At 43.6% G+C, this 13,807-nt stretch overlaps 1 protein-coding gene across 9 annotated transcripts in view; it reads left to right on the top strand.

The window, feature by feature from the left end:
* The window catches only part of ralgapb (Ral GTPase activating protein non-catalytic subunit beta), a 200,479-nt gene that overhangs the window by 178,732 nt on the left and 7,940 nt on the right, over nucleotides 1–13,807 (top strand). For all 9 annotated transcript variants that reach the window (XM_063040979.1, XM_063040978.1, XM_063040977.1 and 6 more), the window contains one exon: nucleotides 5,637–5,785. In XM_063040979.1, coding sequence (XP_062897049.1) covers nucleotides 5,637–5,785 — 149 coding nt within the window. The remainder of the gene's footprint in view (nucleotides 1–5,636; nucleotides 5,786–13,807) is intronic.

The raw sequence follows: 13,807 nt of genomic DNA, 5'->3' as shown, positions 1-13,807 counted from the left end.
CTCCCTTGTCTTCTCCCCATACCCTTTCATGCCCTGGCTAATCAAGAACCTATCTATCTTTGCCTTAAGTACATCCAATGACTTGGCCTCCACAGCCACTCGTGACAACAAATTCACAGATTTACTACCCTATGACTAAAGTAATTTCTCCGCATCACTGTTCTAAATGGAGGTCCTTCAATCCTGCAGTTTTGCCCCCTTGTCCTGGACTCCCCTACCATGGGAAATAATTTTGCCATATCTAATCTGTTCAGGCCTTTTAACATTCTAAATGTTTCTATGAGATCCCCCCTCATTCTCCTGAACTCCAGGGAATACAACCCAAGAGCTGCCAGACGTTCCTCATACGGAAACCCTTTCATTCCCGGAATCATTCTTGTGAATCTTCTCTGAACCCTCTCCAATGTCGGTATATCCTTTCTAAAATGAGGAGCACAAAACTGCACATAATACTCCGAGTGTGGTCTTACGAGTGTCTTATAGAGCTTCAACATCATATCCCTGCTCTTATACTTTATGCCTCCAGAAATGAATGCCAAAATTGCATTCGCCTTCTCTGCTGACTCAACCTGGAAGTTAACCTGTAGGGTGTCTTGCACAAGGACTCCAAATTTCCTTTGCATCTCTGCATTTTGAATTCTCTCCCCATCTAAACAATAGTCTGCCCATTTATTTCTTCCACCAAAGAGCATGACCTCCATACACTTTCCAACATTGTATTTCTTTGCCCTTTCCCCTAAACTATCTAAGTCTCTCTGCAGGCTCTCTGTTTCCTCAACACTACCCACTCCTCCACCTATCTTTGTATCATCGGCAAATTTAGCCACAAATCCATTAATCTCATATTCCAAATCATTGACATACACCATAAAAAGCAGCAGTCCCAACACTGACCCCTGTGGAACTCCACTGGTAACTGGCAGCCAGCCAGAATAGGATCCCTTTATTCCCACTCTCTGTTTTCTGCTGACCAGCCAACGCTCCACCCATGCTAGTAACTTCCCTGTTATTCCGTGGGCTCTTATCTTGCTAAGCAGCCTCATGTGCGGCACCTTGTCAAAGGCCTTCTGAAAATCCAAGTATACCACATCTACTGCATCTCCTTTGTCTACCCTGCTTGTAACTTCCTCAAAAAATTGCAAACCGTAATCTCATCCCTAACAATCGATTCCCACAACTTCCCAACCACTGATGTCAGGCTAACAGGTCTACAGTTTCCTTTCTGCTGCCTCCCACCCTTCTTAAATAGCAGAGTAACATTTGCAATATTCCAGTCATCCAGTACAATGCCAGAATCTATCGATTCTTGAAAGATCATCGTTAATGCCTCTGCAATCTCTGCAGCTACTTCCTTCAGAACCTGAGGGTGCATTCCATCAGGTCCAAGAGATTTATCCACCCTCAGACCATTAAGCTTCCTAAGCACCTTCTCAGTCATAATTTTCACTCCACATACTTCACTTCCCTTTCACCTTTCAATCTCACCTGGTCCAGGAACACCACTGAGATTGTGAAACGGGCCCAGCAGAGATTACACTTTCTGAGGAAGCTTAAACAAGCATCACTCCCCACTGACATCTTAACTACATTCTACAGGGGCGTGGTTGAGAGTGTGCTGACCTTTTGCATCACAACCTGGAACTCCAGCTGCAGTGCTTTCGACAAAAAAGCCTTACAGAGGGTGGTTAGGGGAGCAGAGAAGGTTATTGGGGGGGTCTCTACTTTCTGTCCAAGACCTCTTTCAGAGTTGACGCCTCCAGAAGACACGGTACATCATTAAAGACCCCTCACACCCTCTCCATGAACTGTTTGTTCTTCTGCCATCAGACAAACGTTACAGGAGCATCAAAACTAAAACCACAAGGCTACTAAATAGCTTCCTCCCACAGGCAGTCAGACCGCTAAATAGCTGCTCCACCTGACTCTGCTTTGGACACTTTTAACTTGCACTGGACACTTATAACTGATTTTAAATGACATGTGGCGTGTTTTACTATTTATTGTTATGTTTATTATTTAGTGTTGTGTTTGTTATGTTGTGATTGCACTGCCCCTGAGAAACGCTGTCTCAATCTGCCCTGCAGAGCTGATGTATGGTTAGAATGACAATAAAGTTTTTTGAATCTTTGAATCTTTTGAATCTTGAATGTCTGATATACCGCAGATGTCTTCCACTGTGAAGACTGATGCAAAATACGCACTCAGTTCCTCTGCCATCTCTGCATCTCTCATTACAATATCTCCAGCGTCATTTTCTATTGGTCTTATATCTACTCTCAACTCTCTTTTACCCTTCAAAAAGCTTGTAGAATCTTCTTTGGTATTAGTCACCAGCTTCCTTTCATAATTTGTCTTCTCCTTTCTAATGACCTTCTTAGTTTCCTTCTGCAAGGTTTCAAAAGCTTCCCAATCCTCTATCTTCCCACTAGCTCTGGCTTGCTTGTATACCCTCTCTTTTGCTTTTACTTTGGCTCTAACTTCACTTGTCAGCCACGGTAGTGTCCTCCTTCCATTTGAAAATTTCTTATTTGGAATATATCTGTCTTGCACTCCCTCATTTTTCACAGAAACTCCAGCCATTGCTGCTCTGCTGTCCTTCCTGCTAGTGTCTCTTTCTAGTCAACCTTGGCCAGTTCCCCTCTCATGCCATTGTAATTTCCTTTATTCCACTGAAATACCGACACATTGGAATTTAGTTTCTTCTTCTCAAATTTCAAAGTCAGCTTGATCATATTGTGATCACTGTTTCCTCAGGGTTCCTTAACCTTGAGCTCTCATTACAATACATTACAATATCACCTCCGGATCATTGCACAACACCCAATTCAGCACAGCCGATCCTCGTAGGCTCGACAATAAACTGTTCAAAAAAGCCATCCCTTAGATATTCTACAAATTCTCTCTCTTGAGGTCCAGTACTGGCCTGGTTTTCCCAATCCACTTTCATGTTAAAATCCCCAATGATTATCATGCCATTGTCCTTATGACGTGCCTTTTCTATCTCCTGCTATAATTTGTAATCCAGGGGTTGTGGAGGTATAATTTGTCCATCAGTGCTGATCACCCCATCCTTGACTAAGCTTTTCCACCGTGAACACGATCTGTTATGAGTCAACATGATGCTTTCAGATCAGGTCATGCATAGCACATACCTCTGCCGCACTGCTCAGGTGTGTTTCTGGGGTACAGGGGCTAGCGACACTTGTGCCTGTTTTCTATCACTGAGCAGCAGTGAACCATTTGATTGGCCTATCAGAGTTCTCTTTGGGAACTAGTTGACTTGATCAGCATTTCTGATCTGGCTATTGTTCACGATTGCACTTAAATACATAAATCCCGGCTGCTGTTTGGAGACCTGTATACAACTGCCATTAGGGTTCTTTTACTCGTGCCATTTCTTAACTCAACCTATAGAGACTCTACACCTTCCCTTTCTAATGATTTAGTATTATTTTTTATACACAGGGCCACACCACCCCCTCTGCCTACTAATCTCTTTCCGATACACCGTATATCCTTGGACATTCAACTCCCAATGGCAGCCATCATTTATCCAAGTTTCAGAGATGGCCACCACATCATACTTGCCAATCTGTAGCTGAATTTCAAGATCGTCCATTTTATTTATTATGCTATGTGCGTTCAAATATAATATTTTCAGTCCAGTATTTGTTGCTTTCTGTTTTAACTGCTCCATGCCTCTATTGCCCTGTAACTCATCCCACTGGCTGTGATTATGCCTCATCTCCTGCCTGTCCTTTCTATCATCTCTGTTGCAGCTGTCTTTGACTTATTTCTGTTTACCCCTTCCTCAGTCCTGTCACTCTGGTTCCCATCCCCCTGCCAAATTAGTTTAAACCCTCCTGAACAGCTCTATTAAACCTGACTGCTCGGATATTGGACCCCTTTAGGTTCAGGTATAACCCGTCCTTTTTGTGCAGGTCGTACCTCCCCCAGAAGATGCCCCAGTGATCCAGGAACCCGAAGCCCTGCCCCCTACACCAGTCTCTCAGCCACGCATTAATATGCCTGATCATGCTATTCTTCACTTATTAGCATGTGGCACACGCAGCAATCCTGAGATTACTACTGTAGAGGTCCTGCTTTTCAGCTTCCTACTCAACTTCCTGAATTCTCTCTTCAGGACACCCTCCCTTTTTCTACCAATGTCATTGGTAGCAACGTGTACCAAGACTTCTGGCTGTTCACCCTCTCCCTTCAGAATACTCTGCACCAGATCCGAGACATCCTGTACCCTGGCACCTGGGAGGTAACACACCATGCGGATATCTCTATCAGGCTGACAGAACCTCCTGTCTGTTCCCCTCACTATGGAATCCCCTATGACTACCGCATTCCTCTTCATGTTCTGTCCCTTCTGCACCATGGAACCAGCCTCAGTGCCAGACTAATCTGCTGGAGTTGACCAGGATGTGACCAGTAGAATAGATGAAGACGTTATGATAAATTGGATTTTCCAAAAGATATTGGATAAAGTCCTGAACAAGGGATTCCTTAACGAGGTTGGAGGAATTGGGGACAGTGTTTATTAGGTGAAAGCAAGAGCAAATAGACTCTCTGTAGGATGGCAGCCTGTGACTGTGCTTGGTCCCCAGCCACGAGGAATCATCTGCAACTACAATCTGACCAAGGGGACTGAATACCACTTTAACACGCAATACTGGAGGAACTCAGCAGGTCTGGCAGTGCCTATGGAAGGAAATAAACTGTTTATTCCTCTCCATAGATGCTGCCTGAACTGCTGAGTTCCTCCTCCGTGTGTGTGTTTGTGTATGTGTGTTACTCTTGGTTTCCAGCATCTGCAGAATCTCTTGTGGTTTTGAATACCACTTTGACAAGCTTGCTGTTTGAACTTGACGGCATTGTGATGTGATGGGCCATGTAAAAGAGGGATGCAGACAAACTGAGTGAATGGATGAGAAACTGGCCTATGACTATGTGGGAATACAAGGTCAGTCACTTGTATACCTAAGAGAAAATAATGAATGAAATGATGAGAGGTTAGACAGTGTTAAATGTTCGGAGGGGCCAGGTGTTCTTGTATTCCAGTCACAGAAGACCAAACCAGCCTGCAGTAAAGCACAAACCAATTGGAGAACAAATGGGCTGAATTAGCTTGTGGAGTAAGGAAGCGTTGGTGAGGCCACACCTGGAGTAGTATGTACAGTTTTGGTCTCTTTACCTCAGGGAGGATGCCCTTGCCACAGACGGGATGTTTTATCAGGAGTGCTTTGTATGCAGAGCCCTTATCATTGCCACTGATCCCTCCCATTTGTCCAACGATCGTGTTGACCCCCCCCCGCCCCCACCCCCCACCATCAGGCAAGAGGTACCATAGCATTAGGACAAGGACCCATGGGATGGGAAAGCTGAGCCACAAACTATTTCTTTAAAAAAGACAAAGTAAGCACTGGGTTCATGTCTGGAGTTTCTAGAACAGTTTGAGGAGTGAGGTGGATGGTGGAGGAAGGGTCACTGGAACAAAAAGGCTTAACTTTCCTATGCTGGTAATCTACTGTTTAATGTAACAATGTGTTTGTGATGAGTGACTGTTTTTCTCCACATTCTCTTGTCTGCACTGAGGACCTTTCTATCACTGGCTCTTATGTTTTTAGGACCACGGCCTCAGACAAGGATGTACCTGTCATTTTCATCCACCCTTTGAGGACGGGTCTATTCCGAATCAAAGTGCAAGGAGCCACGGGGAAATTCAGCATGGTGATCCCACTGGTTGACGGGATGATAGTGAGTCGACGAGCTTTAGGTAAGAAGAGAAGCTGGCAGAGAATTGAACATCCCACTTTGAGGAGATGTGCTCACTCAAGAAAAAAGTTTACAGCTCCTGTTTGTCCCTGGTAATCCATGCTTCATTGTATTGGTCTTGGTTACTTGTGCTATAAAGTCTAAAATGCAGACTTGCTGCATTCTCTTGCCATGTACAAGGATCACACACTCATTTATTTATCACATGTATATTGAAACAAACAGTGAAGTACATCCTATGCATTAACAACCAACACACCCAAAGATCAGCCCACAACTGTCACCTCACACTCATCAAAAGCTGATAATTTTGTGGACTTTGAATAAAAATAGCGGGATTACTACAATCCACTGAGAAGTATTGTTGAGTAAATTACCAGCGGAATTAAAATCAAAACACGGGGATGTTTTCTGTCTGTCAGTGCTGTACTTAATTTTCATAGTACCACACTGTAAAACAAGTTGTGCAAATGCTAAACTGCACCTTACTCGGGCTGGATTTGCTCAGCAGATTCTTCCTGAGCAAAACTCCTTTGCCACAGCATTTGCATTTATTGTCCAAATTGTTATGTTTTGTAACTCTAAAGCATAAAACTAACTGGAAGAAAAATCAGGGAGTCCAGAATGTGAGTCTAACTTCATCTTTACTTTAAGTGAGGTATACACGAATAATGTGATGACGTATGCTATTCACTTACTTTTACATATAACTGGTAATAAATTATTTAAACAACAAATACTTAATCAAATAATATATTTGCAGTATTTATCAAATATTACTGAAATATTAAATGCACAATGCTCCTCCCTGCTTAGCTATAAACTCCAACTCAATACTGAATGCATCTCAGCAGAAATACAGTATACAATATCATACAACTACTATATAAGCATCTACAGCATAGTACATTTTAAATAGTGCCATTCAGACCCAAGATTTAATCACTGTGGAGGATTTCTTACTCTTGTGAGATACTCTCTTTCCTGACAGGGGGTCACTCTGCTTGGCAGGTGAGACTTGTGGCTGTGAAACAATCTCAGGTTCTGGGCCCTTCTCAGTGTTGGTTGTACGAGTTGACTCTGAGACTGCAGGAAGTGATTCTGACAGCTCTGAACACCCTTCTTCTCTTAACATTTGACTCTGGTCTCCTCAACTGATCGATGTGTCGTCTCCAGATGACATCAGACACAATCTCCACTGTTGTAGGAAAGTGGTCCAGTCTGTCCTTAATCTTTCTGTGTTCCTGCTTTTGATCACCTCCGTATTCCCTTGCCAGGATGGCTTGTCAGGATTGAAATATCGAACTTCCTTGTTTGAGAAGCCCTCAGTCTGTCTCAGCTGTTTGTCCTGCATACTCCTTCTGAGATTGGGTTTGAGGAGACCCAAGGAACAGCGTAGCTGGTGCATTGCTGGTTGTGGAGTATGCTGTGTTATGATGTGCAAGCAGGAAATTGGTAAGCTTCTGATTGAGTGTCAGTGTAGTGAGTTCTGCTGACATTGCTCACAGTGCATTCTTTACAGGCTCTGGACAAGCCTTGTCGCCAAGCCATTTGTAGCTGGGTGGTACAGTGCAGATGTCTTATTCCATTCGTTTTTAGGAATGACTGAAACTGTTTCACCACAAACTGTGGTCCATTGTCACTGACTTAAGTGTTCTGGAGCACCTTTCTTGAAAAGAGGCTTCTCCACATTGTGCAAGGCTATTGGGAACACTTCTGGCCACATTGTAGCTGCATCCACTACCAAGAAATTTGTGCCTGTGAATGGTCCAGCAAAATCTACATGGATCCTCTGCCAGGGCAATGCTGGCATTCCCAGGGATGGAGAGGCGCTGCTCTTGGCATCTTCTAGACATGTTTGCATCTCGAACAGTGCATGGCAATTTACTCAATCCACTGATCTGTCCTGGACCACCAGTCAAATCTTCAAGCCAACACTTCCATTTTGACCACACCTAGATGACTGGCATGTAACTCTTCCAACACTTTAGCTCTGTGCTTGGAGGGTTCAACAACTCTCAATCCCCACATAAGGAAATCTCTGTCAACGGCAAGTTCATCCTAGCGCTGGTAAAAATGGGGAACTGGGATGTCTGCTGCACATTCCAGCCAGTTTGGGTGGCCACGTAGACCTGAGACAGTGTGGGGTCTTTTCTGGTTTCCCTTTGGATCATCCCTGCCATAACAGGGAGACTTTTGATTTGTGTTAAAGAGAATATGTCAAGAGGAGTGTCATTTTCTGTAAATTTTTCAGGTATATCCTTTTTCAAGGGTAAATAGGGCAATCCATCTGTATGTCCATTAAATGTCGTCCTCTTGAATTTGATCTTCTAATTGTTTCCTCCAAGAACCAGACCCCATCTCTGCATTTGTGCAGCTGCTGTTAGTGAAACTCCCTTCTGTGGAAAATGGACATCAGTGGTTGATGATCAGTAATGAGGGAAAACTTTCTCCCACACCAAGTATTGGTTGAAATGTCTTGCACCTCAGACCAGACTCAAGGTCTCTCCGTCAATCTGTGCAACAGTAAGGGACAATGATGCAAAGGCTATGAGGTGTTCACTTTCATCACTCATGTGACATGACTACGCCTATACCATAAGACGAGGCATCACAGGCAAGCTTCATAAAACCATAAGGTGTAGGAGTAGAAGTAGAGTCTGTTCCACCATTCAGTCATGGCTGATCCAATTCTTCCAGTCATCCCCACTCCCCTGCCTTCTCCCCATACCCTTTGATGCCCTGGCTAATCAAGAACCTATCTATCGCTGCCTTAAATGCACCCAATTATTTGGCCTCCACAACCACTCGTGGCAACAAATTCCACAGATTTGCCACGCTCTGACTAAGGTAATTTCTCCACATCTCTGTTGTAAATGGACATCCTTCAATCCTGAAGTCATGACCTCTTGTCCTAGACTCCCCTACCATGGGAGATAACTTTGCCAGCTTCACTGGACAACGTGGATTATCATACGTGAATACAGTGCCTGGTGTCACCATTTCCTTTTCCTTTTCCTTTTGGTAAGCCGCCTCACACTGCATTGTCCATTGCCATTTCTTCCCAATCTGTAGTAATGAGTTCAAGGGGTGGAGCATCATAACCAGGTTTGGCAGGAGCCTGTCATAGTAATTGACAATTACTAAAAAGGACTGCAACTGTGACACATCGTTTGCATTGTCGTTTGCATCCACCACTGCTTCAACTTTCTCCAGCACACTTGTGTGATTCTTGTGTGTTGATGGTATGACCACAGTTTTAAAGAATTTACTCTTGTGTCATGCTCTAAGCCCATAATCTTTTGAACACTGTCTGGAGATTTTGGAGATGTTGCTTGCCATTCTTAACCAGCAATGGCAGAACAAGGATAGGAACAAGAGTGACAGGGTTGAGGATGGGCAGCTGGTTTACAAGCAGAGGCAGTGTGCAGTGACACTGTGAGGAAGGACAGGTAGATGACGGCAAAATTGCAGTCAGTAGGATGAGTTGCAGTGTAACATGGGGACAAAATTGAAAAGTGTGATGAATACAGGACTGAAGATATTATATTTAAATGCAAGCAGAATATGAGATAAGGTAGGTGATCTCGTAGCACAGTTAGAGATTGGCAGTCATGACTTTGTAGGCATTACTGAGTTGATGGCTGAAAGAAGATGATATTTGGGAGCTTAACATCCAAGGATACACATTGTATCCAAAGGACAGGCAGGTAAGCAGAGGGGGTGGCATGGCTCTGTTGGTTTAACAAAAAAGGAAATCAATTCCTTAGAAAGGTGACATAGGATCGGAAGGTGTAGAATTCTTGTGAGTAGAGTTAAGATAGTGCAAGTGTAAAAAGACCCTGAGGGACATTATATACAGGCCTCCAAATAGTAGCCAGGATGTGAGTTACAGATTACAACAGGAGACAGAAAAGGTGTGTCAAAAGGACAATGTTACGATAGTCATGGGGGACTTCAATATGCAGGGAGATTGGGAAAATCGTCTTAGTGCTGAGAGTATTTGTAGAATGCCCAGGAGGTGGCTTTTTAAAGCAGCTTGTTATTGAGCCTATTAGGGGATCAGCTATTCTGGATTGGGTGTTGTATAATGATTAGGGAATTTAAGGTAATGGAACCTTGGGAGACAGTAATCATAATATGATAGAATTCAGCATGCAATTTGAAAGGGAGAAGCTAAAGTTGAATGAATCAGTATTACAGTGCAGGAAAGGGATGAGAGGACTGGTCAAAGTTGATTGGAAGGGTCATTAGCAGGGATAATGGCAGAACAGCAGTGGATGGAGTTTCCGGGAGTTTCCGGGAGTAATTCGGGAAGCACAAGATAGATACATTCCAAAGTAGAAGTAGTCGTCTAAAGGCAGGATGATACAACTGTAGCTGACAAGGGAAGTCAAAGCCAACATAAAAGCCAAAGAGAGGGCAAATAATACAGCAAAAATTAGCAGATTGAGAAGCTTTTAAAAACCAACAGAAGGCAGCTAAAAAAGCCTAACGGAGGGCAAAGATGAAATAAACTAAGCAAGCCAATAATATCAAAAAGGATGACACAAGTTGATGCTACAGTGTCGTTGCTGTATTCAGCATGTCCTGTTTTCACCCCAGACTTGGTATTTGTGAAGTTTTATCAGGTATATACAGAGAGGCACAAGTGGATATCAGACCACTGGAAAGGTAATTATGGGGGAGCATGGAAATGGCAGACGAACTGAATAAATATTTTACATTATTTTTCACTAGCAGTATGCCAGAAGTTTGGGAGTTTCAGGGGATCAGAAGTGAGTGCAGAGGGAGAAGGTACTTAGGAAGCTGAAAGGTCTGAAGGTAGGTAAATCACCTGGACCAGATGGACTACACCTCAGGGCTCTGAAAGAGGGAGCTGAAGAGATTGTGGAAGTATTAGTAAGGATCTTTCAAAAATCAATAGATTCTTGCATGGTTCCAGAGTTATGAAAAATTATAAGTATCTCTCCACTCTACAAGAGGGAGAGAGGCAGAAGAAAGGAAATTATAGGCCAGTTAGCTTGACCTCAAAGTTCAAAGTAAATTTTATTATCAGAGTACATACATGTACTTAGCAAATCTGTGGACTAGTAACTGTAAACAGGATCAATGAACAACAAACTGTGCAAATGCAGATGTAAATAAATAACGAGCATGAAATAACAAGGTAAAAGAGTCCTTAAATGAGTGTGGTCATCCCCTTTTGTTCAAGACTCTAATGGTTGAGGGTAGTAACTGTTCTTGAACCTGGTGGCGCAAATCCTGATGCACCTGTACCTTCTACCTGATGGCAGCAGCGAGAAAAGAGCACAGCTTGGGTGTCAAGGATCTTTGATGGATGCTGCTTTTCTACAGCAACATTTCCTGTTTGGAGGGTCTTACCCGTGATGTATTGGGCCAAATCCACAACCTTTTGTAGGATTTTCCACTCAAAAGTATTGACGTTCCCATACCAGGCCGTAATGCAGCCAATCAGCACACTTTCCACCACACATCTATAGAAGCTTGCCAAGGTTTTTGACATGACGAATCTCCGCGGACTCCTGAGGGTAGAGGCAGTATAGTGCTTTCTTCATAATTGCATTCACATGACGAGTCAGGACAAGTCCTATGAGATAGTGACACCCAGAAATTTAAAGTTAGTGACCCTCTCCACCTCTGATCCTCTGGTGATTACTGGCTCATGGACCTCTGGTTTCCCTCTCCTGAAGTCTACAATCAGCTCTTTGGTCTTATTGATATTGAGTGAGAGGTTGTTGTTATTACACCACCCAGCCAAATTTTGGGAAGATGTTAGAGTCGATTGTTAAGGATGAGGTTTCGGGGTACTTGGAGGCACATAATAAAATATGCAAAGTAGGCATGGTTTCCTTAAGGGGAAATCTTGCCTGACAAACCTGTTGCAATTCTTTAAGAAAGTACCGAGCAGGATAGACAAAGGCGAATCAGTGTATATTGTGTGCTTGGACCTTTGACAAGATGCCGCACATGAGGCTGCTTAGCAAGCTACGAGCCCATGGAATTACAGGAGAGATTCTAGCACGGATAGAGGATTGGGTGACTGGCAGGAGTGGGAATAAACAGAGCCTATTGTGGTTGGCTGACGGTGACTAGTGTTCCACGGGGTTCAGTCTTGGAATTGATTCTTTTTGTATGTTGTATGTCAGTGATCTTGATGAAGAAATTGATGGTCTTTTGGCCAAGTTTGCAGACGATATAAAGGTAGGTGAAGGGGCAGGTAGCGTTGAGTAAGACAGATTAGGAAAAGATTAAGAAGTAGCAGATGGAGTACAGTGTTGGGAAGTGTATGGTCATGCACTTTGGTAGAAGGAATAAAAACGTAGACTATATTCTAAACAGAGAAAATTCAAAAATCCGAGGTGCAAAGTGATTTAGGAGTCCTCATGCAGGATTCCCCAAAGGTTAAATTGCAGGTTGAGTTGGTGGTGAGGAAGGCAAATGCAATGTTAGCATTCATTTTGAGAGGACGAGAATATAAAAGTAAGGATGTAACATTAAGGCATTGGTTAGGCCTCATTCAGAGTATTGTGAGCAGCTTTGGGCCCCTTAGCTAAGAAAGGATGTACTGACGTTGGAGAGGGTTCAAAGAGAATTGAAGGCTTATCATGATTCTGGTCTGTACTTGCTGGAATTTAGAAGAATGCGGCGGGGGGAGATCATATTAAAACCTATCAAATGTTGAAAAGCCTGCTTTTTCACCATATAGGCATCCATTAGTCTCGTAACACCATGGATTTGTGCCTTGGAAGGTTTCCAGGGCGCAGGCCTGGGCAAGGTTGTATGGATGGAAGAATGGCAGTTGCCCATGCTGCAAGTCTCCCCTCTCCACGCTGCTGATGTTGTCCAAGCAAAGAGCACTAGGGCCGATTCAGCTTGGCACCGGTGTCGTCGCAGAGCAATGTGTAGTTAAGTGCCTTGCTCAAGCACACAACACGCTGCCTCAGCTGAGGTTCGAACTAGCGACCTACAGATCACTAGCCCAACTCCTTAACCACTTGGCCACGCGCCATATCCCTTGATATTCTGACCAGTCAGAAAACTATCAACTTATCCCTTAAATATACCCACAGACTTGTCCTCCACTGCAGTCTATGGCAGAGCATTCCACAGATTTGCTACTCTCTGGCTAAAAAAAAGTCCTTTCCTCTGTTTTAAAAGGTCTCCCCTCAATTTTGAGGCTGTGCCCTCTAGATCTGGATACCCCCACCATAGGAAACATCTTCTCCACATACACCCTATCAAGTCCTTTCAGCATTTGGTCGGCTTCAGTGAGATTCCATCGCATTCTTCTAAATTCCAGTGAGTACAGGCCCAAGGCTGACAAATATTCCTCACATGTTAACCCTTTCGTTCCCGCTCCACCATTTCACCATGGCCGATCCGATTTTCCTCTCAGCCCTAATCATCTGCCTTCTCCCTGTATCCCTTCATGCACTGACCAATCAAGAACCTATCAATCTCTCCCTTAAATATACATAAAAATTTGGCCTCCACAGCTGCCTGTGGCAAATTCACCACTCTCTGGCTAAAGAAATTCCTCAAATTTGCCTGCATTACTTCCACAATATCCGTAAAGCATATTTAGGGTCACCTGCTTGGAACAGTTAGACTTCTAAGCAAATTGCATGCCCTTAAATCCAATGCACTCAGCAAAATTGACACTCGCTTCTCATTGGCTATTTAATTTGCTTCAAGATACTGCTCAATTTGTTCAGTATACAATATCCTTTATCTCTTGTGCATTTGAACTTACCAGTCTTTGCAATGTAGGCAGGGTTTGTTTAAAACTTCCTCATTGTCACTGTAACACACATAAAAATTACTGGTGAACGCAGCAGGTCAAGCAGCATCTATAGGAAGAAGTACAGTCAACGTTTCGGGCTGAAACTCTTCGTCAGGACTAACTGAAAGAAGAGATAATAAGAGATTTGAAAGTGGGAGGGGGAGGGGGAGATCCAAAATGATAGGAGAAGACAGGAGGGGGAGGGATGGAGCCAAG

This window comes from Mobula hypostoma, chromosome 2 (assembly GCF_963921235.1).
Source record: "Mobula hypostoma chromosome 2, sMobHyp1.1, whole genome shotgun sequence".
Classification (NCBI taxonomy): domain Eukaryota; kingdom Metazoa; phylum Chordata; class Chondrichthyes; order Myliobatiformes; family Myliobatidae; genus Mobula; species Mobula hypostoma.
The sequence above is the reverse complement of the archived record's forward strand: the minus strand, read 5'-3'. Positions and strand labels throughout refer to the sequence as shown.